The sequence below is a fragment of the Neomonachus schauinslandi genome, chromosome 8 (assembly GCF_002201575.2).
Source record: "Neomonachus schauinslandi chromosome 8, ASM220157v2, whole genome shotgun sequence".
Lineage (NCBI taxonomy): Eukaryota > Metazoa > Chordata > Mammalia > Carnivora > Phocidae > Neomonachus > Neomonachus schauinslandi.
Genome location: NC_058410.1, coordinates 12652950 through 12679059, shown reverse-complemented (window position 1 = coordinate 12679059; position 26110 = coordinate 12652950). Strand labels below are relative to the sequence as shown.

At 36.0% G+C, this 26110-nt stretch overlaps 1 protein-coding gene across 3 annotated transcripts in view; it reads left to right on the top strand.

Moving 5' to 3' along the window:
• The window catches only part of SCAF8 (SR-related CTD associated factor 8), an 84616-nt gene that overhangs the window by 17974 nt on the left and 40532 nt on the right, over nt 1-26110 (top strand). For all 3 annotated transcript variants that reach the window (XM_044917471.1, XM_044917470.1, XM_021693479.1), the window contains 2 exons: nt 14367-14450; nt 19037-19081. In XM_044917471.1, coding sequence (XP_044773406.1) covers nt 14367-14450; nt 19037-19081 — 129 coding nt within the window. The remainder of the gene's footprint in view (nt 1-14366; nt 14451-19036; nt 19082-26110) is intronic.

Sequence of the window (26110 nt, the reverse complement as noted above, 5' to 3'; positions counted from 1 at the left end):
AAATATAAAAGTGTGCTTATCATATACATTGTGTATATACAACAGGATGAAATGGGGACATTTACTATATACGTGAAGCTGTGTATTATATATTCTCATCTGTGTGTCTTGGTTTTTTTTTGGTACTCGGTGATTCTCCAGTAGGAAAGCACAGCATTCTGTTGAGATTCTAATGCATTCCCATTAGGAAATAGCCCTCTTCCCCAGTCCTCCTTAAAAATTGCTAGTTTTGTAAAAAGAGATTTATTGACAAGTGTGTTACGAATGTAAGTAGTGTGGAAGCAGAATCACAGCTCTAACAGGAATGCTTTCTTTTCTAATCAGCCCATTTCACTTCCATTTTTATTAAACCTTTTCTCTGTTAGCAACTGGATGTAAGTTTCATTTGTTTGAATGTAGCATTTTTTATTCTGGCACTAAATTATGCCATGTATTTTTGTTTTCATGAGGCAAGATCCTCAGGTTCTTATGGTTCCCCAAATTTTAAATACCACTTAAGTATATTATTCATCTGTTAAATGCAAAGGAAAATATGAGAGAAGAGAAAAATACACACCTCAAATTAGTGTCTCTGCAGAATTACCTGTGATTACATTTTAGAAAGCTTTGGGATCATTAGTGAATTGTCAAAACTGACAATGGTAAATCTCAGAATGCTAAGAATCTACTGTAATAATGGTATGTCACTACCCTCCCCTTCTACCTCAGTAGATTGTTAGATATCTGAGGTGAAGTCTTAAGATTTTTTTGTTTAATATTGTGCATATCTGCTGTAGATAGCCAGTGAATGTTGGTTTGATTAGATTTAAATGATTGTTTAGCTTTGACCTCTTAATCGGTTGAATTTGGCTTTGGATTTTTCTCAGTTCTTTGTTTTTAGTTGATTATACCTTGATAATAAAACTTCAATGATCTGAGTAAGAATATTGTGAGTGCTTATGATTAACCCTAAGAGTTAAAAGAAATTTGAAAATCGTCTACAAGAATGATAGGATTATTTCAGAGTGAAGCATTCTGCTGCTTTGAAATAGTTCCTTATTTTCATGAATATTGGCATAGAATTATAGGTACAAGGCTAAAAAGATTATTAAAAGTAAAGTTCAAGGGGGAAAATAAATGTATATCATTACCTGTGGCTTTCATGTTACACTTCTTTGAAAAAAATAGTTTTGTTGCATTCAAGTGAATTCAGATATGAAGAAGTCTGGTAAATTTATTTTGCCAGCTTGTATTTGGTTACCTGATTACCTTTGGAACTTAGTAAGCTACTTTATCAAAGTTTGAATCAGCATTTATTTGAATACCTAATATGTGCAAGGAACTGCTTTGGGCATTGTGGAGGATATGAAAAGAAGGATGATACTGGTACCTATTTACTGAGGGTTTACAATATGTGAGGTCAGTGTTTTCCAAAGTGGGTGGATGAATGGAGAGATGGATAGCTAGGTAGGTAGGTAGATAAATAGAGAAATAGACTACACAGAAAACAAATTATGACCAAATAATTTTACTTTGTGATAAGATTGCTATGAAGGTAATAGCAGGGTGTGTAACAGTTGCAGGAGGATGTATACACAGTAGTGGCGGGATGTGATTTCAGATGTGAAAGTTAATTCCCTTTTCCTATTTTTCTGATTACAACTAGGAAAAAAATCTGAGTTTTGTTTTTTTTTTAAGATTTTATTTATTTATTTGACAGAGAGACAGTGAGAAAGGCAACACAAGTGGGAGAGGGAGAAGCACGCTTCCCACTGAGCAGGGAGCCCGATGAGGGGCTGGATCCCAGGACTCTGGGGTCATGACCTGAGCCCAAGGCAGATGCTTAATGACTGAGCCACCCAGGTGCCCCAAAAATCTTGAGTTTTGTACCACTATGTCTTTTGTATTTCCAGATATTTGTTAATTGTCTTAAAAAAAAAAAATGAACAAAGCAGAGATTGTACTTTAGACTGAGCCTTTGGCAAGAATTATCCAGAGAAAATTTAATCATGTTTTATTTTCCTTATAATTAATTTTAGTATTATCTTCTACTTATAAATGTGGGCCAGAGCAGTGTCTCAGAAAAACTTTACAACCCACAATAAGAAATATAATTTGTGTGGACGCCTGGGTGGCTCAGTTGGTTAAACGTCTGCCTTTGGCTCGGGTCATGGTCCCAAGGTCCTGGGATCGAGTCCCATATTGGGCTCCTTGCTCTCAACAGGGAGTCTGCTTCTCCCTCTGCCTGCTGCTACCCCTGCTTGTGCTCTCTTTCTCTCCCTCTCTGACAAACAAGTAAAATCTTTAAAAAAAAAAAAAAAGTCCCTTTAAAAAAAAAAGAAATATAATTTGTGTCGTGATCTAGTAGTTACTTATGTAAATATAACAGGAACAAAAGTTTCACCCAAGATTAGTCAGTGTGTACTTCATTATTTCTATTTTGTTCTGTTTTAACTGGGCTAGGATTACCTTGAAAAGGTTTTCATAGTTGATTAATTAGATTATGGTTTGAAAAAAAGTAGAAGAAAAAGATTGCATGAAATAGAGGAACGGGTAGAACTTTTTTTAATTGTATGAAAATTATGCCTAATAAATTACGTTAAGTTGTTATAACAGATATTTTTCTGAACATTTTTCTTGGTCTTATTTTTGCATTTAATTCTTACATTTATATATAAAGTTGTAGTTATTGCAAATATTTTATATTTGTCATGTAACATATTAGAGATTTCCATAGTTGTATATTAATAATGTATGTATCAGGTTAACTTTCTCTCTCTTAGTATACCATACTAAATCTCTCTTCTTGGACATTTTTTTAACTGTTACATGAAATGTTGATGTAAAAATTCCATGATTATGGCCTTTTGCTTTTTAAAATATATAAAGGTCACTCATAATAATTTTATAGCTCTTGTATTGAGTACCATACTACTTTTTCCTTCCAGATACTGTATTTTTCAGTTCTAAAATTTCTAGCTGGTTCTTTTTTGTAGTTTTCCTTTCTCTGATGAAAACTTCTAGTTTTTGCATTTATTGCAAGGATTTGCTCCTTTACCTTATTGAGGATCATTATGATTTCTTTAAAAGTTTGTGATAATTCCAACATCAGCATCATTGGGGTTGGCATCTGTTCATTCTCCTTTCACGCTTGAGCAGTGTGGACAGATCGTCCTGGTTTGCGGGGGGGAGGTGTGTGTGTGTTTTGGTATGTCAAGTAGGTTTGGTTTTCTGGACAGATCTTCCTGGTTTGGGGGGGGTGTGTGTGTGTGTGTTGTGTTTTGGTATGTCACGTAGGTTTGGCTTGTATACTGGACGTTTTCAGTATTATATTGTAGGACTTCATTAAAATCCTCTTAAGAATGTTGATTTGTTGGGGCGCCTGGGTGGCTCAGTTGGTTAAGCGACTGCTTTCGGCTCAGGTCATGATCCTGGAGTCCCGGGATCGAGTCCCGCATTGGGCTCCCTGCTCGGCAGGGAGTCTGCTTCTCCCTCTGACCCTCCCCCCTCTCATGTGCTCTCTCTCTCAAATAAATAAATAAAATCTTTAAAAAAAAAAAAAAAGAATGTTGATTTGTTTTATTTAGCAGACGTTCATCTTGGTTAGGTTCAGGATGCAAGTTCTGTCTTGCCTTTTTGTGGTGGTTCCAATGTCAGTTCAATTTTATAAGCATTTGTTTTGCTGTTTTAGATGTGCCCTGCACATGTGCCAGTCAGGAATTAGTGGTTTACATAAATTTTAGTTCTCAAAGCCTTTACTGGATTTCTTTGGGTCTGTTTCACACCGGCACAATTCCAGAATGAGCCCAAGACTTAAGTTAGTTCCTACGCAGAATTAGGAGATCCTCTTCTCAGCTCTCTGTGGGATTCCCATACTTTTTCTAGATCCCATGCCATCCTTTTTTCTGTTCCTCTGGCCAGAAAGTCAGATTTCTCTCCATTTTTAGCCTTTAGAGTTGAAGTGGTGAGGGAAGAAAAAAAGGGGGGGTTCCTCACCATACTTTTTGAATAACAGGGGCCCCTTTTCCTAGTTCCTCTGTCTGGAAATTGCTATTCTTTGGGATTTTTTAGGTGCTGGCCACAGTGGTTGCCCTCCAGCCCTAAGCAGGGCCTGGGAGAAATGGCAGAGGAGGAAGAAAAGGAGATTCCTCCTGATGCCCACCTCAGTAGCATGGAGGAGTCCTTTTACTCAGTCTTCTGGGTAGACAAAAGGGGTTTCCTCTAGTGTTTCTTCTTCTAGCACCAGCTCCACGGTTTGGTTCTGCACTGTCTGGAACCAAACAAAACCTAGAGATAATAGAGGAACACAAAACACTAAGAAATTTACCTCAGCACCCACACACAGCCCCCCTCCCCCCCATCACTGGTTACTGTTCTACTTGTTTTCCATCGGCTTCTCTTTCACTTTTCACAGTCTTCAGGTAGTTGCTTTTTTGTATTTAGTCTGGTGTTTTTAGTTGTAATCGGTGGGAGAGAGAGAGGCTGTAAGTTGGCTTACTCCATCTTGGCTCACTGTAACTCCTATATACTATTTTTAAGAGTATTTTTTATCCACTTTATTCCAAGAATTTGGAAAGGATACATAAATTTTTGTATTAAAGACCATGCAAGTAAGTTTTTGTGGCCTAAATTTAGTTCTTTAGTAGTTTCTGAGGGAGAGTTGATTATAATTTTTCTGTTACTAACAATTTTAAACTATAAGTTAGATTCTACAGTAAATGGCTTCCTTTTAATAACAGTTTTCAAAACTGTAATATTAACCTTAGACACCTGTCATAGTTGAGAAATAGGATGTTTTGCTTAGTAATATAAAAGGTTAATTATTTATGTGAAAATACTTTAGCCCATAGGAAAGAATAGTTACGAAGCATTAAATATATTTGTCATAACAATTTTGTTAGCACTTTTATTTATCAAATTTTGGCTTTCTTTTTCTTTTTTTTAAACTAGAGAATCCTATCCCACCACACCTGCCCCACCAAAAGTTTAGTGTATAGGTTTGGTCTTACTAGACAGATGTTTGTATACTTCAGATTTATAATTAAAAAAAAACAGGCATCATTTTCCCTGGTAATATACTTTTTAAGATTTTATTTATTTGAGAGAGAGCGTGCACAAGCGGGGGTGGAGGGGGAGGGAGAAGCAGACTCCCTGCTGAGCCCAATGTATGGCTGGATCTCAGGCCTGAGATCATGACCTGAGCTGAAGGCAAACACTTAACTGACTGAGCCACCCAGGTGCCCAACTTTTTTTAAAGGGGTTCTGGATTTGAGATCCTGAGAAAGATACACAGTTTTGCGTACCCTCTACCAAGTAATATTACTTTCATTGTATACTTAACTATACTCTGCAAACTGTTAATTAGAATATTGCCTGTCTGCAAAAGCACACTCAGTTGCATGAGGACAGAGATGTCTGCCTCTTCTATGGGATCCATAGTGCCTGGCACTAATGAGTATATTTGGAATGAGTGATGAATTGTTGGATTATAGATAATTTGCATTTTCTGTCATCTTTGTGCTTTTTTTTATAGTTTCCAATTTTTCTGTAGTAAAATATTTTATAACCACAGAAAAAAGTTTTAAGGATATTTTAAAAAGGGAAAACAATTATTAATTTTGCTCACTGATTTTTAGATGTTAACGTTTCAAATTTTATGTGCTTTGGTGTTTGCAATTACATATGGTTTATTTCAAAGATGCATTTGAAACTTTGTTTTGAAGGGTTTTTGTTTTTTTTTTTAAGATTTTATTTATTTGACAGAGAGAGAGCACAAGTAGGCAGAGTGGCAGGCAGAGGGAGAGGGAGAAGCAGGCTCTCCGCTGAGCAGGGAGCTGGACGTGGGGCTCGATCACAGGACCCCAGGATCATGACCTGAGCCGAAGGCAGCCGCCTAACCGACTGAACCACGCAGGCGCCCCTGTTTTGAAGTCTTTATACTCTTACATTATTTAGTGTAAAATCAGGAGCTGTGCCTTTGTTAAAAGTTTGATCTGGGAGTCCTGGCAGAATATCTGTAACATACCTTTTTGGCTTTTGCTCTTTAAAACATTCTTTGTGTTCAAGAATACTGCTACTTCAATAGAAGTAACCCAAGCTTATATATTTGGAGTTTTAATTCAAACATTTTTTTTTTTAAAGATTTTATTTATTTATTTGACAGAGAGAGACACAGCGAGAGAGGGAACACAAGCAGGGGGAGTGGGAGAGGGAGAAGCAGGCTCCCCGCAGAGCAGGGAGCCCGATGCGGGACTCGATCCCAGGACCCTGGGATCATGACCTGAGCTGAAGGCAGTCGCTTAACCAACTGAGCCACCCAGGCACCCTCAAACATTTTTTTTTACAAAGAAATTTACTTTAGTATAAAGTCACTATTGGTCACATTATTCTTTTACAACATGCTTTTTCTTAATGTTGCTTTTAGTGTTGAATCTGCTACTGTTAATTCTGTTACTGTTCTCTGGTCACATTTTGTTATGTCAAGTGCATCTGATTTTATGTTACAGTATCTAATATTTTATATTGTATCCCAACCCAAAAATAATATGGAAGGTCCTCTATATAGGAAAGGAGAACTTGTGTATTAGGGAGTGACAAATTTTAGATATAGGGAATGCTTAGGTTTTGACGTGTTGAAGTAAAATTTGTAATAAAGTATATTGGTTTTCAGGTATTACAGTTGGAGATTAATCTCTTTAAAATGACTTTATCAGTGAAACAAGTATCTTATTTACTTTTTATTCCTATATGCAAAATACTGAATTTCTATTTCTTTTTAAGTTATTTAGGAAATAGCAATTTTAAAAAATTTTAATTTTGACTTTGAATTATAAAAATAATTTTCAAAAAATATTTGCAAAAATTAAAAAATCTATACAGTCAAGGTAGAATGAAGAAAAATCATTTACATCTTTTTCTACTGTATTAGTTTTCTGTTGCTTGGAAACACATTGCCACAAACTTAGCCTATGGCTTAAAGCACCACGGATTTATTTTATAAATTCCATGGGTCACAACCCAAGCACTAGTTGGCTACCTTTACAGATTGACTCGCCAGGCTGAAATCAAGGTGTCAGCCGGGCTCTGTGCTCTCATTTGAGACATGGATTTCTCTTCTAAGCTCATTTAGGTTGTTGGCTGAATACAGTTCCTTGCTGTTACAGGGCTGAGGTCCCGGTTTAGTTTGCTGGCTGTTGGCCGGGGCCTTCTCTCAGTTCCTACCAGCCACCTTCAGGTCTTAGTAGTCGTGTGGCCCCCTCACATGGCAGTGAGCGAGAGCTAGCTCTTTGGTGTCTCTTATAATAAGGACACTAATCCAGTTGAGTCAGAACTGCATTCTTACAATCTTGTTTAACTTTAAATACCTCCATGAGGTCTCTATTTCCAAACATAGTCACATTAGGGATTGGGGATTCAGACTATGAATTTTGGAGGGAGAGATAGTGTGGAGGACCATTGTGGCAAGCAGAGTTAGAACAAGATTGTATTAAAATATAATATATTTTTTCAAAGTAACCTATGCGTGTAATTTTTTTTTAAGTACAAAAGAGTTCAAAGATGCATTTGAAACTTTGTTTTGAAGGGTTTTTTGTTTTTTTTATTGGAAGCTCTTCCTTCTCACACCATGCTGGATCCCCCAAAGAGGAAAATGTTTAAATTCTTAACACTTTAGTTCTTTTGATGATTAATTTCATATATCTAAGCAGTATTTCTGTAACACTGTTTGTTGAATGGTCAGTTTTAGATATTTATTGACTTTTTGCAAGAATTGATGAGGCATTAGTTCACTTGTGCTGCCCTTGCTCTCTTTAATACCTTAATTTTGAGTCGGGGGACTCTGGAATTAGGTAGGACAAATTATTTTCCTTTGGCTGTATTTTCTGTGTTTACTGTGGCTTGTGGTTTCCTCTTTGTGGTCATCAGTTACTAATCCTCTTAATCATATTTCTGTTTTTTTTGGAAATTTGTGACATCTTGTCGGCTGATTTACTCCTTTCCCTATTCTGCTTTTATTTTGAGTTCTTTTTTACCTTTTTAAAATTTTATTCCTCATTGTTCTCCCAATAGGAGGAAGAGAAAAAAAAAATCTGTAGTCAGCATGCTATCATGAATTGAAAGTATCAAGATTGTGTTTGTTCCAGGATCGTTTGTGATTTCTGATTTTGGAGATTTTGGGGATCCTAACTTGTTCGTTCGTTCTCTCTCTCTCTTTCTCTCCTTCCTTTCTCCCTCCCCTCTCCTGCTTCCTTCCTTCCTTCCTTCCTTCTCTCTTTCTCTTTCTTTCCTCCTTCCCTCCCCCCCTCCTTCTTCCTTCCTTCTCTCTTTTCTTTCTTTCTTTCTTTTTCTTTCCTTCCTTCCTTCCTTCCTTTCTTTCTTTATGATTTTATTCTTTATTAGAGAGAGAGCGCACACAGAAGCAGAGAGAGTGGCAGAGGGAGAGGGAGAAGCAGGCCCCCCCCCAAGCAGGGAGCCAGATGTGGAGCTCGATCCCAGGACCCTGAGATCATGACCTGAGCTGAAGGCAGCCGCTTAACCGACTGAGGCCCTCAGCCGCCCCCTAACTAGTACTTTCAAGGCAGTAGAGGACCATTGTTAGGAAAGGTGGATTGGGTTGATGACTCAGTTATTTTAGGTTCACATAGTGGGTTAATTCCATTGATCATAGAACCACAAACTTAAAGGCATAACATTAACCTGTAAATGAGCAAGATTTTACCAAAATTTGATTGTTTTCTGGGTTATGTCAGATAATGAGTTCTTTATTGGGCTCTTCCAAGTAAAGATAGAATTCATGTAATACCTATGCTCAAATTGGGAAGGCCATTAACATTTTTGAAGTGAGTTTGCTTAAAATAACAGCATGAAGCACAACGTTTTGTTGAGTTTTGGGTAATGAGTCACAGTGTGTGGAAGAGGGCAGATGAGAGAGGTCATGAATATACTTTCCAGGGACATGAGATTGCAGTGTTTATCCAAAAGCAAAAAAGAAGCATACATTTTTAGGACTGAGAAATATTGCCCAAACGCAAGGTTGGCTTGCTTTTGTAATAAGTAAGTTCTGTTGGAACATACCCTGCCCATTCATGTGTGAATTGATCCTTAGTCCTTGGCTGCTTTCTTGATACAGGGGTAGAGCTAAGTAGTGTGATAGAGACGATGTAGCCTCTAGAGCCTAACGTATACTTGCTGTGCTGACTGACCCTTGGCCCAGTCAATAGCTGACAAGTGACAAGTCAAAATCTTTATTCAAAGTAAGTTTTTTGTTGGAGTAGCCAGCAGCAACTAAGATATCTCAGTTTAGGTTAAAAAAAAAATTCCTCAAACCTTGATTAAAGTCACTAGAAAATGATTTGATTAGAAGTTGTTTTCAGATCTAAAACGAATCCATTTGATGTGGTGCCTGCAAGTTCCTGAGAGGAGTTGAAACATAAAGGAGTTAGACTGAAATCCAGGCTATTGTTCAGTGCCTTTGTTTTAAGTTGGTAAGTCTTGAGTTATAGCCATAGGAAGGGGCAGGTCAAGACTGGGACTTCATTTCAGTCCCTCAGGTCAGAGGGACATGGAGAGTTTGTATAAATCAAGGGTTGTCACATGAGATTAGATAACATTAGAATAAAGTATTTGAGGGGAAGAAGCTTAGATTTGGGAAGCAGAGTTCAGACACAGCAGGTTATCAGTAGACCTAGAAAAGTTAAAATAGTCTTAACTGAGGGAATAATTTGATGGAACAAACTAACGGGAATCAGCAGCCATTTAGATTTTAGAAAACAAGGAAGGAGGGAGCCAGGCCCAAGAAATAGATTGGTGGGATTAAAACCTATATATGAAGGGCTCCAGGGTGGCTCAGTCAGGTAAGCACCGACTCTTGATTTCGGCTCAGGTCATGATCTCAGGGTCATGGGATCAAGCCCCCTGTCGACTCAGCGGCGAGTCTGCTTGAGCTTCTCTCTCCCTCTGCCCCTCCCTGCACTTGTTCACCTGCTCTCTCAAATAAATGATCTTTAAAAAAAAAAAAAAAAGCCTATACATGAGAAAACTGGGTATCTAGATAGCCCAAACTTAGAGTGCATGCAGCCCTGATCTTCTGACCCAAGCATAGAGGTGGGAATCATTAGGGAAATGGATAAAAGGTCCCAGAATAGACTTTCATTCTTCTCCAACATTTTCCAGTATAAAACCAGATCAAATTTTGAGAATACAGGGAGAATTACATTCCCAGTTTTTGGTGAGGAGTTGATATATCTAATTAGAATGAGGGTTGGAATGAAGCTTGGCGCTTCCTAATGGCAATGTTACAGCAGAATTAAGTTATCAGCTGGGTAAGACAGGTTTATTACTGTGTATCAGGCATTCTGTCATATCCTGTAGATCTAAAGATTAAATATTCTCTCGATATAAATTCGATTACTTACAGAAGTTTTTAAAAAGCTTTGAATGGTCTGGCAGCATATTTAGCACTATTTTCTTTTTCTAAAATACTGAATGTTATAGTGATGTCCTACAGGTCTCAAGAAATGGTCTTTGAGGGAGGTCCTAGAGGACTGAGTTTGATGTTGAGGATTGACAACAGGAGAATGTATAGAACACTTAAATTTGGAGCTAGAAATTGAATAGAAGGGGAAAAAAAAAAAGAAGGGGCGCCTAGGTTAAGTCTGACTCTGATTTCGGCTGGAGTCATGATTTCAGGGTTTTGAGGGGTGTGGGGCCTGCTTGGGATTCTCCCTCTCCCCCCACCCAAAAGAAAGAAAGAGAGAGAGAGAGGGAAAGAAAATAGAAGGAAAAGTGGAGGATGACAGGCTGTCTCTGCAGTCATGTGCTCAGTTCACATTAGTTCATTAACTCCACCTACTTCAAAAAGAACTTTGAAACAGCTTATCAAAATTAGACACTGGTGAAAATATATTTTATTTTATATTTGGATACAATAAAACTAATGGCTAAATATAGCAGAGAAGTAGATGTCAACAGACATTTGAGATTTAATGTTCAGACAGATAAACTTGAGCAAGCTCACTTAGAAGCCAAGGCACAAGATGGGAGAAACCTGTTAAACCATCTTTTTTTGATTAAAAAAGTAAGCACATGGAAACTAGCTGAATCATTCTCCTGTTTCTGCATTCAAGGAGAATATACTTTGGGTATTCTTACATAAGGGATTTTTTTTGGTTAAAGATAATTATTTCTTTAACAGATGGGTAAAACACAACGTTCTAGAGCAAGTCTCTCATCAGTCTTTGTAAGCTAAAGACTTAATATTAAATTTTAGTTAAGGCATTCACTGAGGAGTTATCTGTGCCTATTTTCTGATAATCAGATTTAATAAAGAAATGAGATTTTAGAGAATCTAGAGTAATGATTAGTTGGAAGCCTATGTATTAAGTGAGCCTTGGAAAAGTACTTAATTACTCGGTATTTCTCTGAGTACTATCTTAAATTTCTGCAGTATGTGCATTTAAAAAGGCAGGGGATCTCAGGTGAAAGCTGATTTCTCAGACTGTTGAAAATGTTTTATAAATCTAAATTATATTTCCCCTACCTCATCCCCTACCCTCCATCACAGACACACACACACACACACACACACACAGAGCAAACAAAGCTGTGATCGGCTAGAGTCTGAGCTAATGCTTGAACAAAACTTCAGGGCTTTACTACACAAAATGAAAGTATATGTAGTCAACTGTGGGGGAAGAGCTGATGCATCTTCATTGCCCTAATAATATAAATTACTAAAGAATGGACTTTCAAGTGTTTGATGGATCCTTTAATATTATTCATTTAAATGGAGAATGCCTACAGAGTAGGATTTTAATTTTAATAATGGCTAACCCTGTTGAGCATCTTTAGTATGTTCTAAAAGCTTTATTTTTATGTGATGTTTCTGTGAAATGATTTTCTGTTTTGTGAATGAGAAACCTAAGCTTCAGAGGTTTAGCAGCTTGTGATAAGGTGACATAGTTGGAATTCATATCCATGTTTTTCTGTGCAAAGCTTGTGCAGTGCTGTGTCTTATATTTGTTCATTTTAATTTATTCTTAACAAATATCTATTTTCTCCCAGACACTGAAGATACAGTTTGGAGAAAAGGAAAAAATCTAAACAAAAAAGACATGGTGTCTGTCCTTAGAGCTTATTCTTTTGTAGGAGAGGGCAGGAGTGGATCTCAGATGGGCAGTAGCCAGGGCCTACTGAGAAATTCTGGGAAGCTGACCTTTACTTTATACGTACAGCTTGTTGTAAGCACTATAGAATGTGTTGATGTAATTTTGTACCTGGTGAGTCGACTGGCATTCAGGTAGGAATTGAAGCCACAAGTATATTAAAATTTCCTGTTAGTTTAGCAGAGGTAGCTTCTTAAATGGTCTGATGGGATCTTGACCTAATGGTTGGCAGTATCAACAGGTGGGTACTTCTCTGGGAACTTAAAAGGAAAGACATCTGTACTTCTCCCACAAGTGATTTCAGCTTGAACAGCTCTTACAGCATTAACATCCTAACTGTATTAAAGGAACTTATATAACTTTGACCTTTGGTGTTACTGTCACTCTTTATGACAGTCCTTTTAAAAAATCAAGTATTAAATGATCAGAGAAGTAAATGTCAAAGTACTATGATGAGTGCTTCAGAGGTGAATGACAGTACAGTGAGAGTATAAAAGGGGAGGTATTGATCTGGCTGGAAAGGTAGGGAAGGCTTTCCTCATTAGGTGTTGCTCAAACTAAGATGAGTACACATTAACTAGCGAGGAGACCCTGGTGAAGAGTATTCGAAATAGAGGGAACAAGCTCATTTTCAACGCTGTGTGGCAGGAAGCTGAAACAGGATCATTGTGCCTGGAGCAAAGGGCTCAGGAGGGGAGCGTGGAGTGAGATGAGACCGGAAAGGTGGACAGGAGTTCCGACTATGTGTTTATCCAAAGCATGGGAAGTCATTGACCTTTTTAAGGGGGTATTTAGTCACCTGATCAGATTAGTTTTTGAAAAGATAGACATGCACATCCATTTAGAGGTGTCCTCTGGGTAAGAGATGGGAGTGTTTGGGGCTGTGGTTTTGGTGGTCGTTGGAGGAAGAAGAGGAGAAAAATGGGAACACTGGGTAGAAATCAGTAGAATTCGTTGATAGATAGGTTATAAGGGGTGCTGGAGCAAAAGCCGTAGAGGACTCCCTAAATTGCTAGTTGACTAACCAACACATTCTGTTTTAGTTACTTTTAAAGTCTGTTCTTTTGTTTTTGCAATGTTGTAAAATGGCCAAAGCTTCGTTTCCAGACTTTGAAGTTAGTATCTTACAGCATTATAGTTAAAATCTTGTCATCACTGAGTACACTGCAAGTTTTAATCAATATTCATTTAACCTTAGTTATTTGTTCATTGCTTGATTCTCCCCCCTTTAACTGTTTCTCTTTAAGCAGTTTTATTATCCTTTGCTTATATGAGAAATTTCAAAACAAAATTACTTTTTGGTGGAGATTACTGCTAAACCTTACATCCCTTGATTTCTAAAAAGTTTTGAGATATATAGTTCATATACCATAAAATTAACCAATTTGAAGTATATAATTCAGTGGCATTTAGTATGGTTGTACAACATTACCACAATCAATTTTAGAATATTTTTATCACCCCCAAAAAGAAATGTTGTACTCATTAGTAGTTATTCATCATTTCTTTCCAATTCCCCCAGTTGTAGGCAGTCACAAATAGATTTGCCTTTTCCGAACATATCATATAAATGGAATCTTACAATATCTGGTCTTTTTAATATGGCTTTTTAAACTGAGCATAATGTTTTCAGGGTTCATCCATTTTGTAGCATGTATCAGTACTTCATTTCTTTTTTATGGCTAATGTTTTGAATGGATATAACATTTTGTTTATCCATTCATTTGATGGACATTTGGGTGGTTTCCACTTTTTAAATGACTTTTATGAATAATGTTGCAGGGACCATTTGTGTACAGGTTTTAATGTGAATATATATTTTCATCTCTTTTGGCTATATACCTGGGTCATATTACATATTACTATGGGTCATATTACATATTACTATGTTTCACTTTTTGAGGAACTGCCAAGCCGTTTTCCAAAGCTGCTGTACCATTTTATATTCCCACTAGCAATGTATAAGGGTTTCAGTTTCTCCACATCCTTGTTCACACTTGTTATTATCTGTCTTTTTTATTATAAACAAGTAAGTGTGAAATTGTAACTTACTGCGGTTTTGATTTACATTTCCCTGACAGCTAATGATGTTGAACTTGATTTTTAAAAGAAAGCAGCACTTTGATTTTATTGGGAATATAAAAATGGAAATGTTTGGTAATTTCATGTAATTGCTTAGGGACCATTAGTTTTGCTGTATTTAAAATTTGTTTTTCTTTTTATCAGTTGTATTCCCTGAATGACTACAAACCACCCATTTCTAAAGCGAAAATGACCCAAATTACTAAGGCAGCCATCAAAGCTATTAAGGTGAGTAATAAATTTTACACTTGTGTTTTCAGAAGAAATACTATACTAATATTTTAGAGGAAGGATAATTATTACAGATTATACAATTGACCATTGAACATCACAGATTTGATCTGCACAGGTCCACTTACATGTGAATTTTTTTTTATAAATTCAGTGCATTACTGTGAATATATTTTCTCTTCCTTACGATTTTCTTAATAACATATTTTCTCCACCTTACTTTATTGTAAGAATACAGCATATAATACATATAACATAGAAAATATGTGTTAATTAACTGTTATCAGTAAGGTTTCCACTCAACAGGAGTTAATTTGGGGGGTTGTCAGAAGTTACATGTGGATTTTTGACTGTTCAGTGAATTGGTTGTTTTAGGGTCAACTGTGTATTTTCTTCCTCTTTACAGAGTTAATACATGTTAGTGAAAATTGATCATCACCTGTGAACTCTCCCACCTAGAGATAAACATTTAACACTTTGATAAATATAAGCTTTGAAGCTATCATTTTTCTTTACTTAGGCAAGATTTTAGATAGAGCCGCATTGTGGTGAATGTGTTTATTTGTCACACTGACTTTACAGAATCTTGGTAAGAGGTTTCTAAATAAAAATTAATGGTTTTTTCCTTATTGATTCTATTATAGATTTGAAAATGAGCCATTATGAAAAATAATTGAACCTCATTGTGTATAGGATGTTTAAGCTGTGGGAAGAGGCCACAGGCCTTTAGCCATTGCTCTGATACAGAGGTTTTGAACTGATCTATGTTGACTCATTGATACTTCTGAAAATCTCAGAGAAAGGTTGGACTTTTCTGTAGAGAAATATACATATGCACAAAGTTTTGCGTAAAATTTCTTGACTTAAAGGAGCTTTTGAAGTTCAACCATGGATACCTCTTTCTTGTCTGCAAAGCTAAAGCTCCCTGCTTTAGTAGGGCTGTTAAAATCAAGAATGAATGAGGGCTTATATTTAATTAAGTAGGTTTTAATCTGTGGATATTTGGTGATATGTTTCCCTACTGTAGATAACATCAGCCATAACCGGAAGCACCATTTATGTATGTATGTATGTATTTATTTATTTATTTGAAAAGATTTTATTTATTTATTTGACAGAGAGAGTGAGAGAGCGAGAGCAGGAACACAAGCAGGGGGAGTGGGAGAAGGAGAAGCAGGCTTCCCGCGGAGCAGGGAGCCCGACATGGGGCTCGATCCCAGGACCCTGGGATCATGACCTCAGCCCGAAGGCAGATGCTTAACGACTGAGCCACCCAGGCACCTCAGCACCAATTATTTAAATAAATTGTCTTTGAATAATAGCATTATCTATTAGATTTAACAAATTCCTATTTACAGAGAGAATTGCCACTAGGAAAAAATTCAGATAGTTGATTTTTCAGTGTTCTGGGGGCCAAAGCTTAGTTTTCAGACATGCAGTTAATTTCTTATACCATTGTAGTTAAAATCCCTGTATTTATATGTGGAAAATCAAAGAGGTGATAAGGGATAAGGAGAGTGACCAGTAAGCATTTAAGCAAGAGAATTCTTCAAAAAAGTGAATTTTCGGGGCGCCTGGGTGGCTCAGTCGTTAAGCGTCTGCCTTCGGCTCAGGTCATGATCCCAGCGTCCTGGGATCGAGCCCCGCATCGGGCTCCCTGCTCCACGGGAAGCCTGCTTCTCCCTCTCCCACTCCCCCTGCTTGTGTTCCCTCTCTCGCTGTGTTTCTCTCTGTCAAATAAAAAAAAAAAATCTTTAAAAAAAGTGAATTTTCAGGATGTCTGATAGGCTTAGTATAGAATGTTTAGTCTCTTGTACTTTCTTTATCCTATTTTACATTGTGATCTGATTTTTATGATCATGATTTTGAGAGTGTGCAAACCATGGATATTATCATTTTTAGTCTATGAAAATAATTGATGCATTTTATATAACTTGAGAATACTTCTAAAAAAAATTTTTTTCATTGAAGTATAGTTGATACACCGTGTTCTAGATTTAGGTGTACAACATTAGTGATTCAGCATTTCTATTCGTTATGCTATGCTCACCACAAGGGTAGCTATCATCTGTCACCATACATTGCTATGCAATATCATTGATTATATTCCCTATGTCGTACCTTTTGTTCCCATGACCGATTCATTTCATAACTGGAAGCCTGTATCTCCTCCCCTTCACCTATTTTGCCCATCTCTCCACCCCCCCTTCCCTCTGAGCAGAATATTTTTTAATTAAAATACTGTGTAAGGTATTGGCAGCAACATTACTCCTCTGTTTTTCAGATGTGGGAAGGGTCTAAGAGAAAATAAGTAATTTGCAATAGTCAGAATAAATACAGCTAGATTTGAATCCAAGTTTCTCTCAATCAAGAACCTAAACATAATGATATACTGTACTATTTTGATTTATTGTTACTGCTTTAAATTTTTTAATTTTGAAAATTCAAACATGTTGCAAAATATTATAATGAGCAACACATAGTTTTCCCTTAGCTTTTCCAGTTAACACTTTGCTACATTTGGTTTATTTTTACACACACAAACACATTTTTTGGCTGAATCATTTGAGAGTTAGTTTCAGATTTCATTCATAATAGCACTTAATCCCTAAATACTTGAATTTGAATCTCCTAAGAACAAGAAATATCCTAAGTAACTATATTGTGCACTGATCACATGCAAGAAATTGCAGGATCCAGTAAGAATCATATATTACATTTATTTGTCCTGTCACCCAGCCTTACCCAGCCTTTATTTGTTTGTCATGCCATTGATATTTTTGAAGAGTTCATACCAGTTGTTTTGCAGTACAATATTATTTTAAACTGCATTTAGTACATACGTAAATTGAGATTTAGCTGCCTTTTTAAATCAGATTTAAATGATACTGTGTTTTATATTGAGGTATGTTTTATATTGAGGTAAGTCATTGATTTTTTTATCTATCAGTGTTTAGAGACATTATTTTAATGGGTGCTTGTTAACATTGCACACTGTCAGCAAAATCTCACAACATACCTATTGGGGAAGAAGACCTATGTGAACTGATAAACTTTGAATTAAAGTTTAGTAAGCAGTTTTACTCAGAATTACATGTAGTAAAGTAGCTAGAAGCAAAAAGCATTGTCAAGATGTTTTCCAGAAGAATTAATATTTAATAAAAATCACTCAGTGTGTATTTAATATTTTGTATGTTGCTTTTAAATGTTTAAATAGTGCTTACTTTTAAGTAGTTGTTTTGGCTTTTTTATTTAAATGACTTACACTGTTGAGTAAACTGTTCCTTTATAGTATGAAAATTTTAGCCAAGCTTAAACTTGAACATTTTGCTTTGATGACTGTGAGTAATGAGGTTTCCTTTCATTTTGATTTTTGATTTTCATGATGCAGTTCAAAGGAATGTTCATATGTCTCTTCAGTCTGAGGGGATATCCCTTAAAAGTATAATTCTTGAGATCAAAAGTATAAATAGAAGCACAATTCAGGTTCTTTAGACAAATATGCTAATTATGCAGTTGCCATTGGGGTATTTATTAAGCATAAATTTTAGATATCTTTCGCTTAATCTGTAATTTTTTGATCTATAATTTCTTATTTATTTCTTTTTAGGTTTATTCATAGTGTTGTTTCTAAAACTTACATCTGTTTTCTTATAATTGATAACAGCCCATTATTCATTTTTAATGTGTATGTTCACTTCTGCTGATTTGTTTTGGCTGATCCATGAGACCCTTATACATCTCTATATCTTATTATATATGCTTGTTCCGTTTTCCAGGAGAAGCAAGAGATAATGAAGTCGAAAACAACTCCCTTGCATATGTTTATTAATGCTATTTGTTGAGTTATTTGATATTTCTAGTATTACCCTAATTTAATGATACCGTAGGAAATCTTTTCCTTCCCTGAAAGTAAGAATATACATCTGCCAGTGTGCTTATTGCAAGTACTTTGCTGTCAACATAACAATTTGTGAAAGTATGGTTTTATGAGGACTGTGATCAAATTCTTTTCTAATTCGTAACAAACTTTGGATATACAGTTGGCTCTTGAACATCATGGGGGTTGGGGTGCTGATCCCCCATGCAGTCAGGAATCTATGTATAACTTTGGACTCCCCCAAAACTTAACTACTGATAGCCTGCTGTTGTCCAGAAACCTTACCGATAACAAACAGTTGATCAACATCTAGTTTGTATGGTATATGTATTATATATCGCATTCTTAAAATTGAGTGAGTCAGAGAAAATAATGTTATAAAGAAACTCATAAGGAAGAGAAAATACATTTATAGTACTGTACTGTGTTTATTGAAAAAATCAGCATGTAAGTGGACCCACAAAATTCAAACCTATGTTCAAGGGTCAGTTGTACTGACCATGTATGCACTTTAAGAATCCTTTACTAATTAGGTATCATAATAATTGCTTATGAAGGTGGGTGACATGTTTGTCTCAAAATTCATGATTAAAATTCATTGTTTTGATAGACCTTTGAAACTATGTTAAACCTGTGTTTAACAGGAAAATTCAAATCTAACTGAATAGATTTTAAAACCACACTTCATGTTTTTTTCTTTTAGTTCTATAAACATGTGGTACAGAGTGTTGAGAAATTCATTCAGAAAGTAAGTATATAATTTTCAATATATACACTAAATGTACTATAATTATAGATTAATGCCTTGTGCTCTATTCTTTTAAATCAAATACTCAAGTTTAAATTGTTTTGATGGACTGTTCAAAAGTGATTCCATTTATTTTCTAATTAAGAAATAAGGGTGCCTGGGTCGCTCAGTCGGTTAAGGGTCCAACTCGATCTTAGTTCGGGTCTTGATCTCAGGGTTGTAAGTTCAAGCCCCCTGCACTGGGCTCCACCAGCATGGAGCCTACTTTTAAAAAAAAATTAATGAAATTTAAAAAAATTAAATGATAGTGCTTTTTGGATAATTCTAAAAACAATAACTTTCATTTAGGTAGATGTTCTTTTAATTTGCAGTGCCATAGTGAGCATTTGTCCCTTGAAAAAAATGGTGTACATATGATTGATTTTAAATAAAATTATAAATGTGTTAATTCTCACTTGTCATTTCAAGCAGAATGCCTAGAGAGCAGCTCTTCTTTTAGATAAGGTGTGGATAAGACATTGCCTACCACCTACTTCGCTGTTGCTGATTCATTTTGTCTCATCCATTAAGACATTATACATCTCAACATCTTATTTTATAGACCTGAAATTCCATTTTCTAGGGTAAGCAGAGGGTGATGAAGTTGAAAACAGCTGTCTTATACACATTTAGTAATGCTTTTTATAAGCAGAGTCCAAGGTGACCAAATTATAGTTTTTTGCCCTCTTGGTGATCAGTGTCCTATTCATGCCACGGTTTTTGGCAGGAGTACATAGGGCTTAAAACTTATGAAATGATACTATATTTGTACTTTACTGTAATTGAATTTAGGTTTTGTACTCTGCCCATGTTCATGTGCCTAGATGTAACCAGTACCAGTTTGAGAATCCGTGGTATATGGCATTAAGGATTCAGGAAGGTCGCAGTGTTTCTTAAAAATAGTTGACTAGGAGAGGGGTAGGTGAACCAAAGTGAGGTGACTGTGTTGTGTAGGTAACCTTGACTACATCAGTTAACCTTTATGCGATTCAGCTTTTTTATAAAGTCTTGGTTTCTTAGAGTATTAGTAAAACATATTTTGAGATGAACAACTAGTGAATTGAGGCTGAGACGCAAAGTTAAGTATGCTCTGTGTTTTAGGTAAGTCACAGTATAAAATAGAAATGTTGGTGATTGGAAAATTTCATTGTTCTAAAGGTTTTAAAAGTTGTTTTAAAAAGTTTCGAATGTCTAAAGCAATGCATCTTAAAAACTTTTTTGTGCATAGGAGTTACCTAGGGATCTTGTTAAAATTCAGATTCTGAATTCACTAAGTGTGGCAAGGGGCTGAGAGTCTGCATTTCTACCTGTTCCTAGATGATACTTTTGCTGTTAGTTCAGAAGCCACAATTTGAATAGTAAGGGTTTAAAGGATAAACATGAATTTATGGGTAAATGTTTTTTGACTGATTTGATTTAGAGCAGGGGTACTTTTAAGATATTTCAGAATCTTAGACCTTAAGTGAGCAAAATTATCTCCACTGTGAGATAATTGTAGAATCCGTCTGGAAAAGCAAGTCAATATGGGGGGGGGTGGTGTTGAAGTAAAGAAAAGGGTAGAATTTAATCTCTGTTTACAGGACATTGCAAGTTATAACATTCCACATAGAAATAAGAAACTTGTTGAGAGGAGAAACCTCATACAGTATGTACAGTTTGGAACTGTTCAAATATAGTTTCATTATACAAAGTGCTCCAATAGCCACATTTTAAGAAGAATTCCTAGTAGAGAAACAGGACAAACTTATACCAAATATAGTACAAACAGCTTTATGCCCTGCACTCTAAAAGTTAGAAGTCCCAGGAATGCCATCCTCCATTTAGAATGTATAACCTTCAGAGGTAATTTCTGGCACAATATTTTGATCTTTCTCTTAAGAGAAGTACTTCTCAGTCAAGTTTAGTGAAGCTTTATATACAAACTCTTTTTCATGGTTTTATAGAGCTTCAGTTATTTCCAGCCCTCCACATTCTTCAGTCATTATACTGAGTTTCTAAGTTTTACCTAGTTTCTCCACAGCCTGAAAGATATATGCAATGCTATCTTTCATAGTTAAGAGGTTCATCAACAATTCTACTATGTCATAGTGAATGAGGTAAACAGTCTGTTCAACTCTTCCGTCACTTGTACAGTTGGTCACAGCCCAGACAGCTTACTTTTGTATCTTAAAGTCTGCCTTAGAAGGATACCTGGCTGACTCAGTAGAGCATGAGACTTTTGATTTTAAATCTGACTTAGAACACCAAAGAGGAATGACATTGCCAGTCAGTGTCTGGGCAGAAATTTAAATGCTTTACCCCTACCCTGTTTAAAGCAGAAATTCGGCAGTGGGTTAGTGTAATGGTAAATTGAGTTGTGTGTGTACATTTTAAGCTATTTTGTGATAATTGTAGATTCATCTGTCATTTAATCAATAGATAATAATGATATTTCCATTAGATTATAGTAAGGAGAGATCCCATATACTCTTCACCCAGTTTCCCCCAATGGTAATGTCTTGATAACGTAAGTATTACAACCAGGACGTTCATACAGTCCACCAAATTTAGATTTTACCAGTTTTACATGCACTCATTTGTGTGTATGTATAGTTAGTTCTAGGCAATTTAATCATATGTATTGATTCATAAAACCACCACCATAGTCAAGATACAGAATAGTTCCATCACCCCGGGGAGCCATCATGTTCCTTCCCCTTTTTATACTCTTTTTTTATACTTTTTATACCCCTACTCTCCTCCTCCCCCTATTCCTAACTCCTGGGGGGCATTAGTCTGTTCTCTATCTCTAATTTTGCCATTTCAGGAATGTTACGTAAATGTAGCCTTTTGAAATTGGCTTGTTTTGCTCAATATCATTTTATTTAGATCCATGCAAATTGTGCATGTGTCTAATGGCTCCTTCATTTTTGAGTAACATTCCATGGTATGGATGTACCACAGTTTGTCCAACTGTTCACCCATTGAAGGTCATCTGAATCATTTCCATTTGGGGGGGCTATTAATAAAGCTGTTAGGAACATTTGTGGATTTTTGTGTGAATATAAGTTTTTATTTCTCTGGGAAAGTAAGTGCATGTTTTGTTTTATAAGAAACTGCTACTCTTTTCTAGAATGGCTGTACCATTTTACATTCCCACCAATGGTGTGTGATTGATCCAGTTTCCACATTCTTGCCATCATTTGGTGTTACCACTATTTTTTATTTTAGCTATTCTGATAAATGTATAGTGGTGTCTCATTGTGGTTTAATTTGCATTTACCTAATGGCTGATCATGTTGAACATATTTTCAAATGCTTATTTGGCATTTTCAGTGAAATATCTCTTCATGTTTTTGTCCATTTTCTAATTGGATAGTTTTTTTACTGTCAAGTTTTCAGAGTTCTGAATAATATTCTAGATATAAGTTCTTTTTAGTTGGTAGTTTGTCCTTTCTTTCTCTTAACACAAGATCCAAGGTCTTGCAGAACAAAGATTTTTTTTTTGGTTTTGATGAGGTTCCAGATTGTATATAATTTTTTTAATACCAGAGGAAACCTTTTTTTTTTCTTCTTTCCTATTCTTACTGGAACTTTAATATGGGGGGAAGGGGAGACAGATAAAACACAAGTAAAAATGTTGCAGTAATGGTTATGGTAGGGAACCAGAAGCCCACTCCACCTATTTTGTTTTCTGCCCCATAGCCCTGACACCCTTGCATAGATGCTTTGTTTCTGTGGAACCCAGTTTGAAAACCACTGAATTAGAGTACTGTTTATAGTAGAAATAGTGTTTCAACAAGTTTATGAAAAAGTCCATTTGTCATGTACATTATATATAGTCAATTGAGAGATCTAAGAAAAATGTGAAGTATTTATTTAATGATGTTGACTTGTAATTTTGGGTATCCTCTAGCCCCAGAACACCACATAATTAGCTTGGCTATACTTTTCCTTCACCCATCATAGACAAATAGTGCAAGGAGAGGAGAAATATGGCAGCAGTTTGATAATGTGTTATTTGTGAGTCTTTGTTTAGCATGAAAGATTTATAGAGGAATGAATGATAGTAATAAATGAAAAGATAAATTAATAATATAAGATGATTTCCCATAGGCCAGGAAAATTGGTTGAAAGGTTACTTTGGCTTCTCGCCTCTGGTGTGGGGTACACAAAGATTTGGGCAGTTGGCCACAGATAGTATAAAAACAGTAAATTTTCAGATTCTCACTTATGTACTTTTTACTGAATTCTGCTCTGGGATATTTTAGATCAGCTCTTCATCCCATACACCTTAAATTTACATCTTAAATATATCTTGAGCTTACCAGTCATTGTTAGTCATTAAGAGAAGCTTTTGCTTATTGTGTTTTATTTAAGAACTCAAAGATGTTTATATAAATGTTTCTTTTTATATGAAATATTTGTACACATATACAGAAAAGTGCAGAAAACTTAATATGCATAGCTAAAGTTTTTAAAGCTATCTGTGTAACTACCACTCAGTGCAAGACATGGAACTTCAACTGAAGTCCCCAAGTACCTCTTCCTGATCATATCCCTCCCTAAGTAACACACAGTCTGACTTTTATGTTAGTCATGTTCTTGTTTGGCATTATAGTATTACTCTTTAAGTCTGAATTCTTAAAGCAATTTAATCTGCTTTTCTGTTTTGCATAAATGGAATCCTATATTATATATTCTTTAGTGTACAGTTATTTTTACTCAGTATTATATGTTTAGGATTCATCCCTGTTGTATATAACAATATTTCTTTTCATTGCTGTATATATTCCATTATGTGAATAACTGCTGCTTATCTATTCTGTTGACAGACATTGTGTTTGTATGTTTTCCAGGTTTTGGAGTTATGAACAATACACTGCTGAGAACACACTTTCATATTTATCCTGGTGTGGTTTATATTTTTGTGGAGTGGATTTGCTAGGTAGTAGGATATGCATTTCTTCAACTTGGCTAGATAATGCCAAATTAATTTCATAATGGTTGTACTAATTCATACTCCCACTCTGATTCAGTGTGTGAGTTTGTATTGCTCCCATCTTTACCCACACTTAATACTGTTAGACTTAAATTCTTCTAATTTAATGAGTCTTAGTTTAAGATTCTTTTTAAAAGATACTACCCTCATATCACCTTTACTTAAGGAGTTAAATTTTCAACCAGCATTAAATCTTGTTTGTCAAAATGTGTTTTAGACTCTTAAGGATTCATCAAATAGAATGAATTTCTGTAGTCGAAGAGCAAAATGTCCTTTTATCAAGATAACCAAAAAAATTAGGTTATTATTAGTTATAAACTATTATTATTTTTCTTCAAATTCAGTATTATCACATCAAGGTTAATCTGAAATATTTTACTAAGCTGTATATTAAATTTGGATTTCTTTAGATTTGTTTCATCAGGAACTGTTCCTTGTCATCTCCCTTCTCCTGTAGTTATTCAATGATACTTTATGTCAGTGAAGTATCAAAGCCCTGTCCATCTCTTGCTTCCTTGTTTGGGTGACCACGGCCCTCTAAGTGTAAAGAGGAAAGGACTTAGTGATTCCCTGTTATCCCTTCCAGCTTAGGTATTGTGGAAATGGAATTTCTGAGGTTCCATACTTTTAGGAAAACCTGAATCATGAGACGTCTCAAAAATGACACAAAAGTAGTGTGTTTGCCATCTTAAAAGAAAATACCACTTAGTCTTTCCACTTATTTTGTATCTCTCATTTAAGTTCTATAGTTAAGTGTTACTTCCTTAAATAATATGTAGATCGGTTCAGAGTTCGCAGTGAAGATCTCGTAGGTTCAGTTAAGAGTATTATGTAGGTTTACTTCTTGTTGAACCTTCCTTCCCAGTCTGTATGCCTTTTATTTCCTTTTCTGTTGCATTAGCTAGGACTTCCAGTATGATGTTGAAAAGCAGTGGTGAGAGGGGGCCTCCACTCCTTGTTGTCATCCATACTTAGTTTTGGTGGGAAAACTTTCCGTTTGTCACCAGTGAGTAGGATGTTAGGTTTTCTATGGAGCATGTGCCTCTGCACCATGGACTTAACACATGCATCTCAGGTTTTCTTAATCCTCCTTAGGCCAGACAGGAGGGCTGTATTTTCCTTACCCCCGGTCAGTGAGACTCTGGTTAAACCCCAGCAGATGAGGCTCTGCTTAAATAGTTTCTCCTGAGGTCATACCTCATTAAGAACAGAATGCTGCTGGCTGTCTCAAAATGGTTCCTTTTCTCTACCTCCTCCCAGAAGCAGGAGAGGATTTTTCTCCAGTATTCGCTTTGAGAACTCCTGTAGGGTCAAGTATGACAGTGTCCTGGGAACAGCCCTTCCTTGAATGCTATTGTCAGTATCACTCAGTGCTTTGCAAGTACAAACCATTCCAGCTTTGCTTCCTTTAATGTTAACTTTTATTTTCTTATTTTTTGAGTGAGAGAGAGAACAAGCACTCGAGAGTGCGCGAGCAGGGTGAGGGGCAGAAGGAGAGGGAGAAAGAGAATCTTAAGCAGGCTCCGTGCCCAGCGCTGAGCCCCGTGGAGCCCTGTCTCACCACCCTGAGATCATGACCTGAGCTGAAATCAAGAGTTGGACGCCCAACTAACCGAGCCACCCAGGTGTCCCTAATGTTAACTTTTAGAGCTGAAAGTGGTAGCACAAATTCTAATAATAGAATCATTATATAAGGTGTGTTTATATATTGCAAAGTATGTGCTCCAAGTCACCTAGAGAGTTTTTTTGCCAAAAAACTCTGACTTCTAATGGTATCCACATAACAGCTTGAATAACATTAGAACGAAAATCATGTGATATGTTTAAAGGTGCATTCTCCCTGTGTTAATGCCTTTCTCTCTCCTATTTCTGCAGCAGAAGAAATTGGAAATTACTAGAATGTAGTTTGAAGATGATATAACTGAAAACTTAATATGACATGACTTTATTACCATTATTAGTTACAGAGTAAAAATTCCTCATACCAGTGGAAAGTCTTAGGAGTTCTT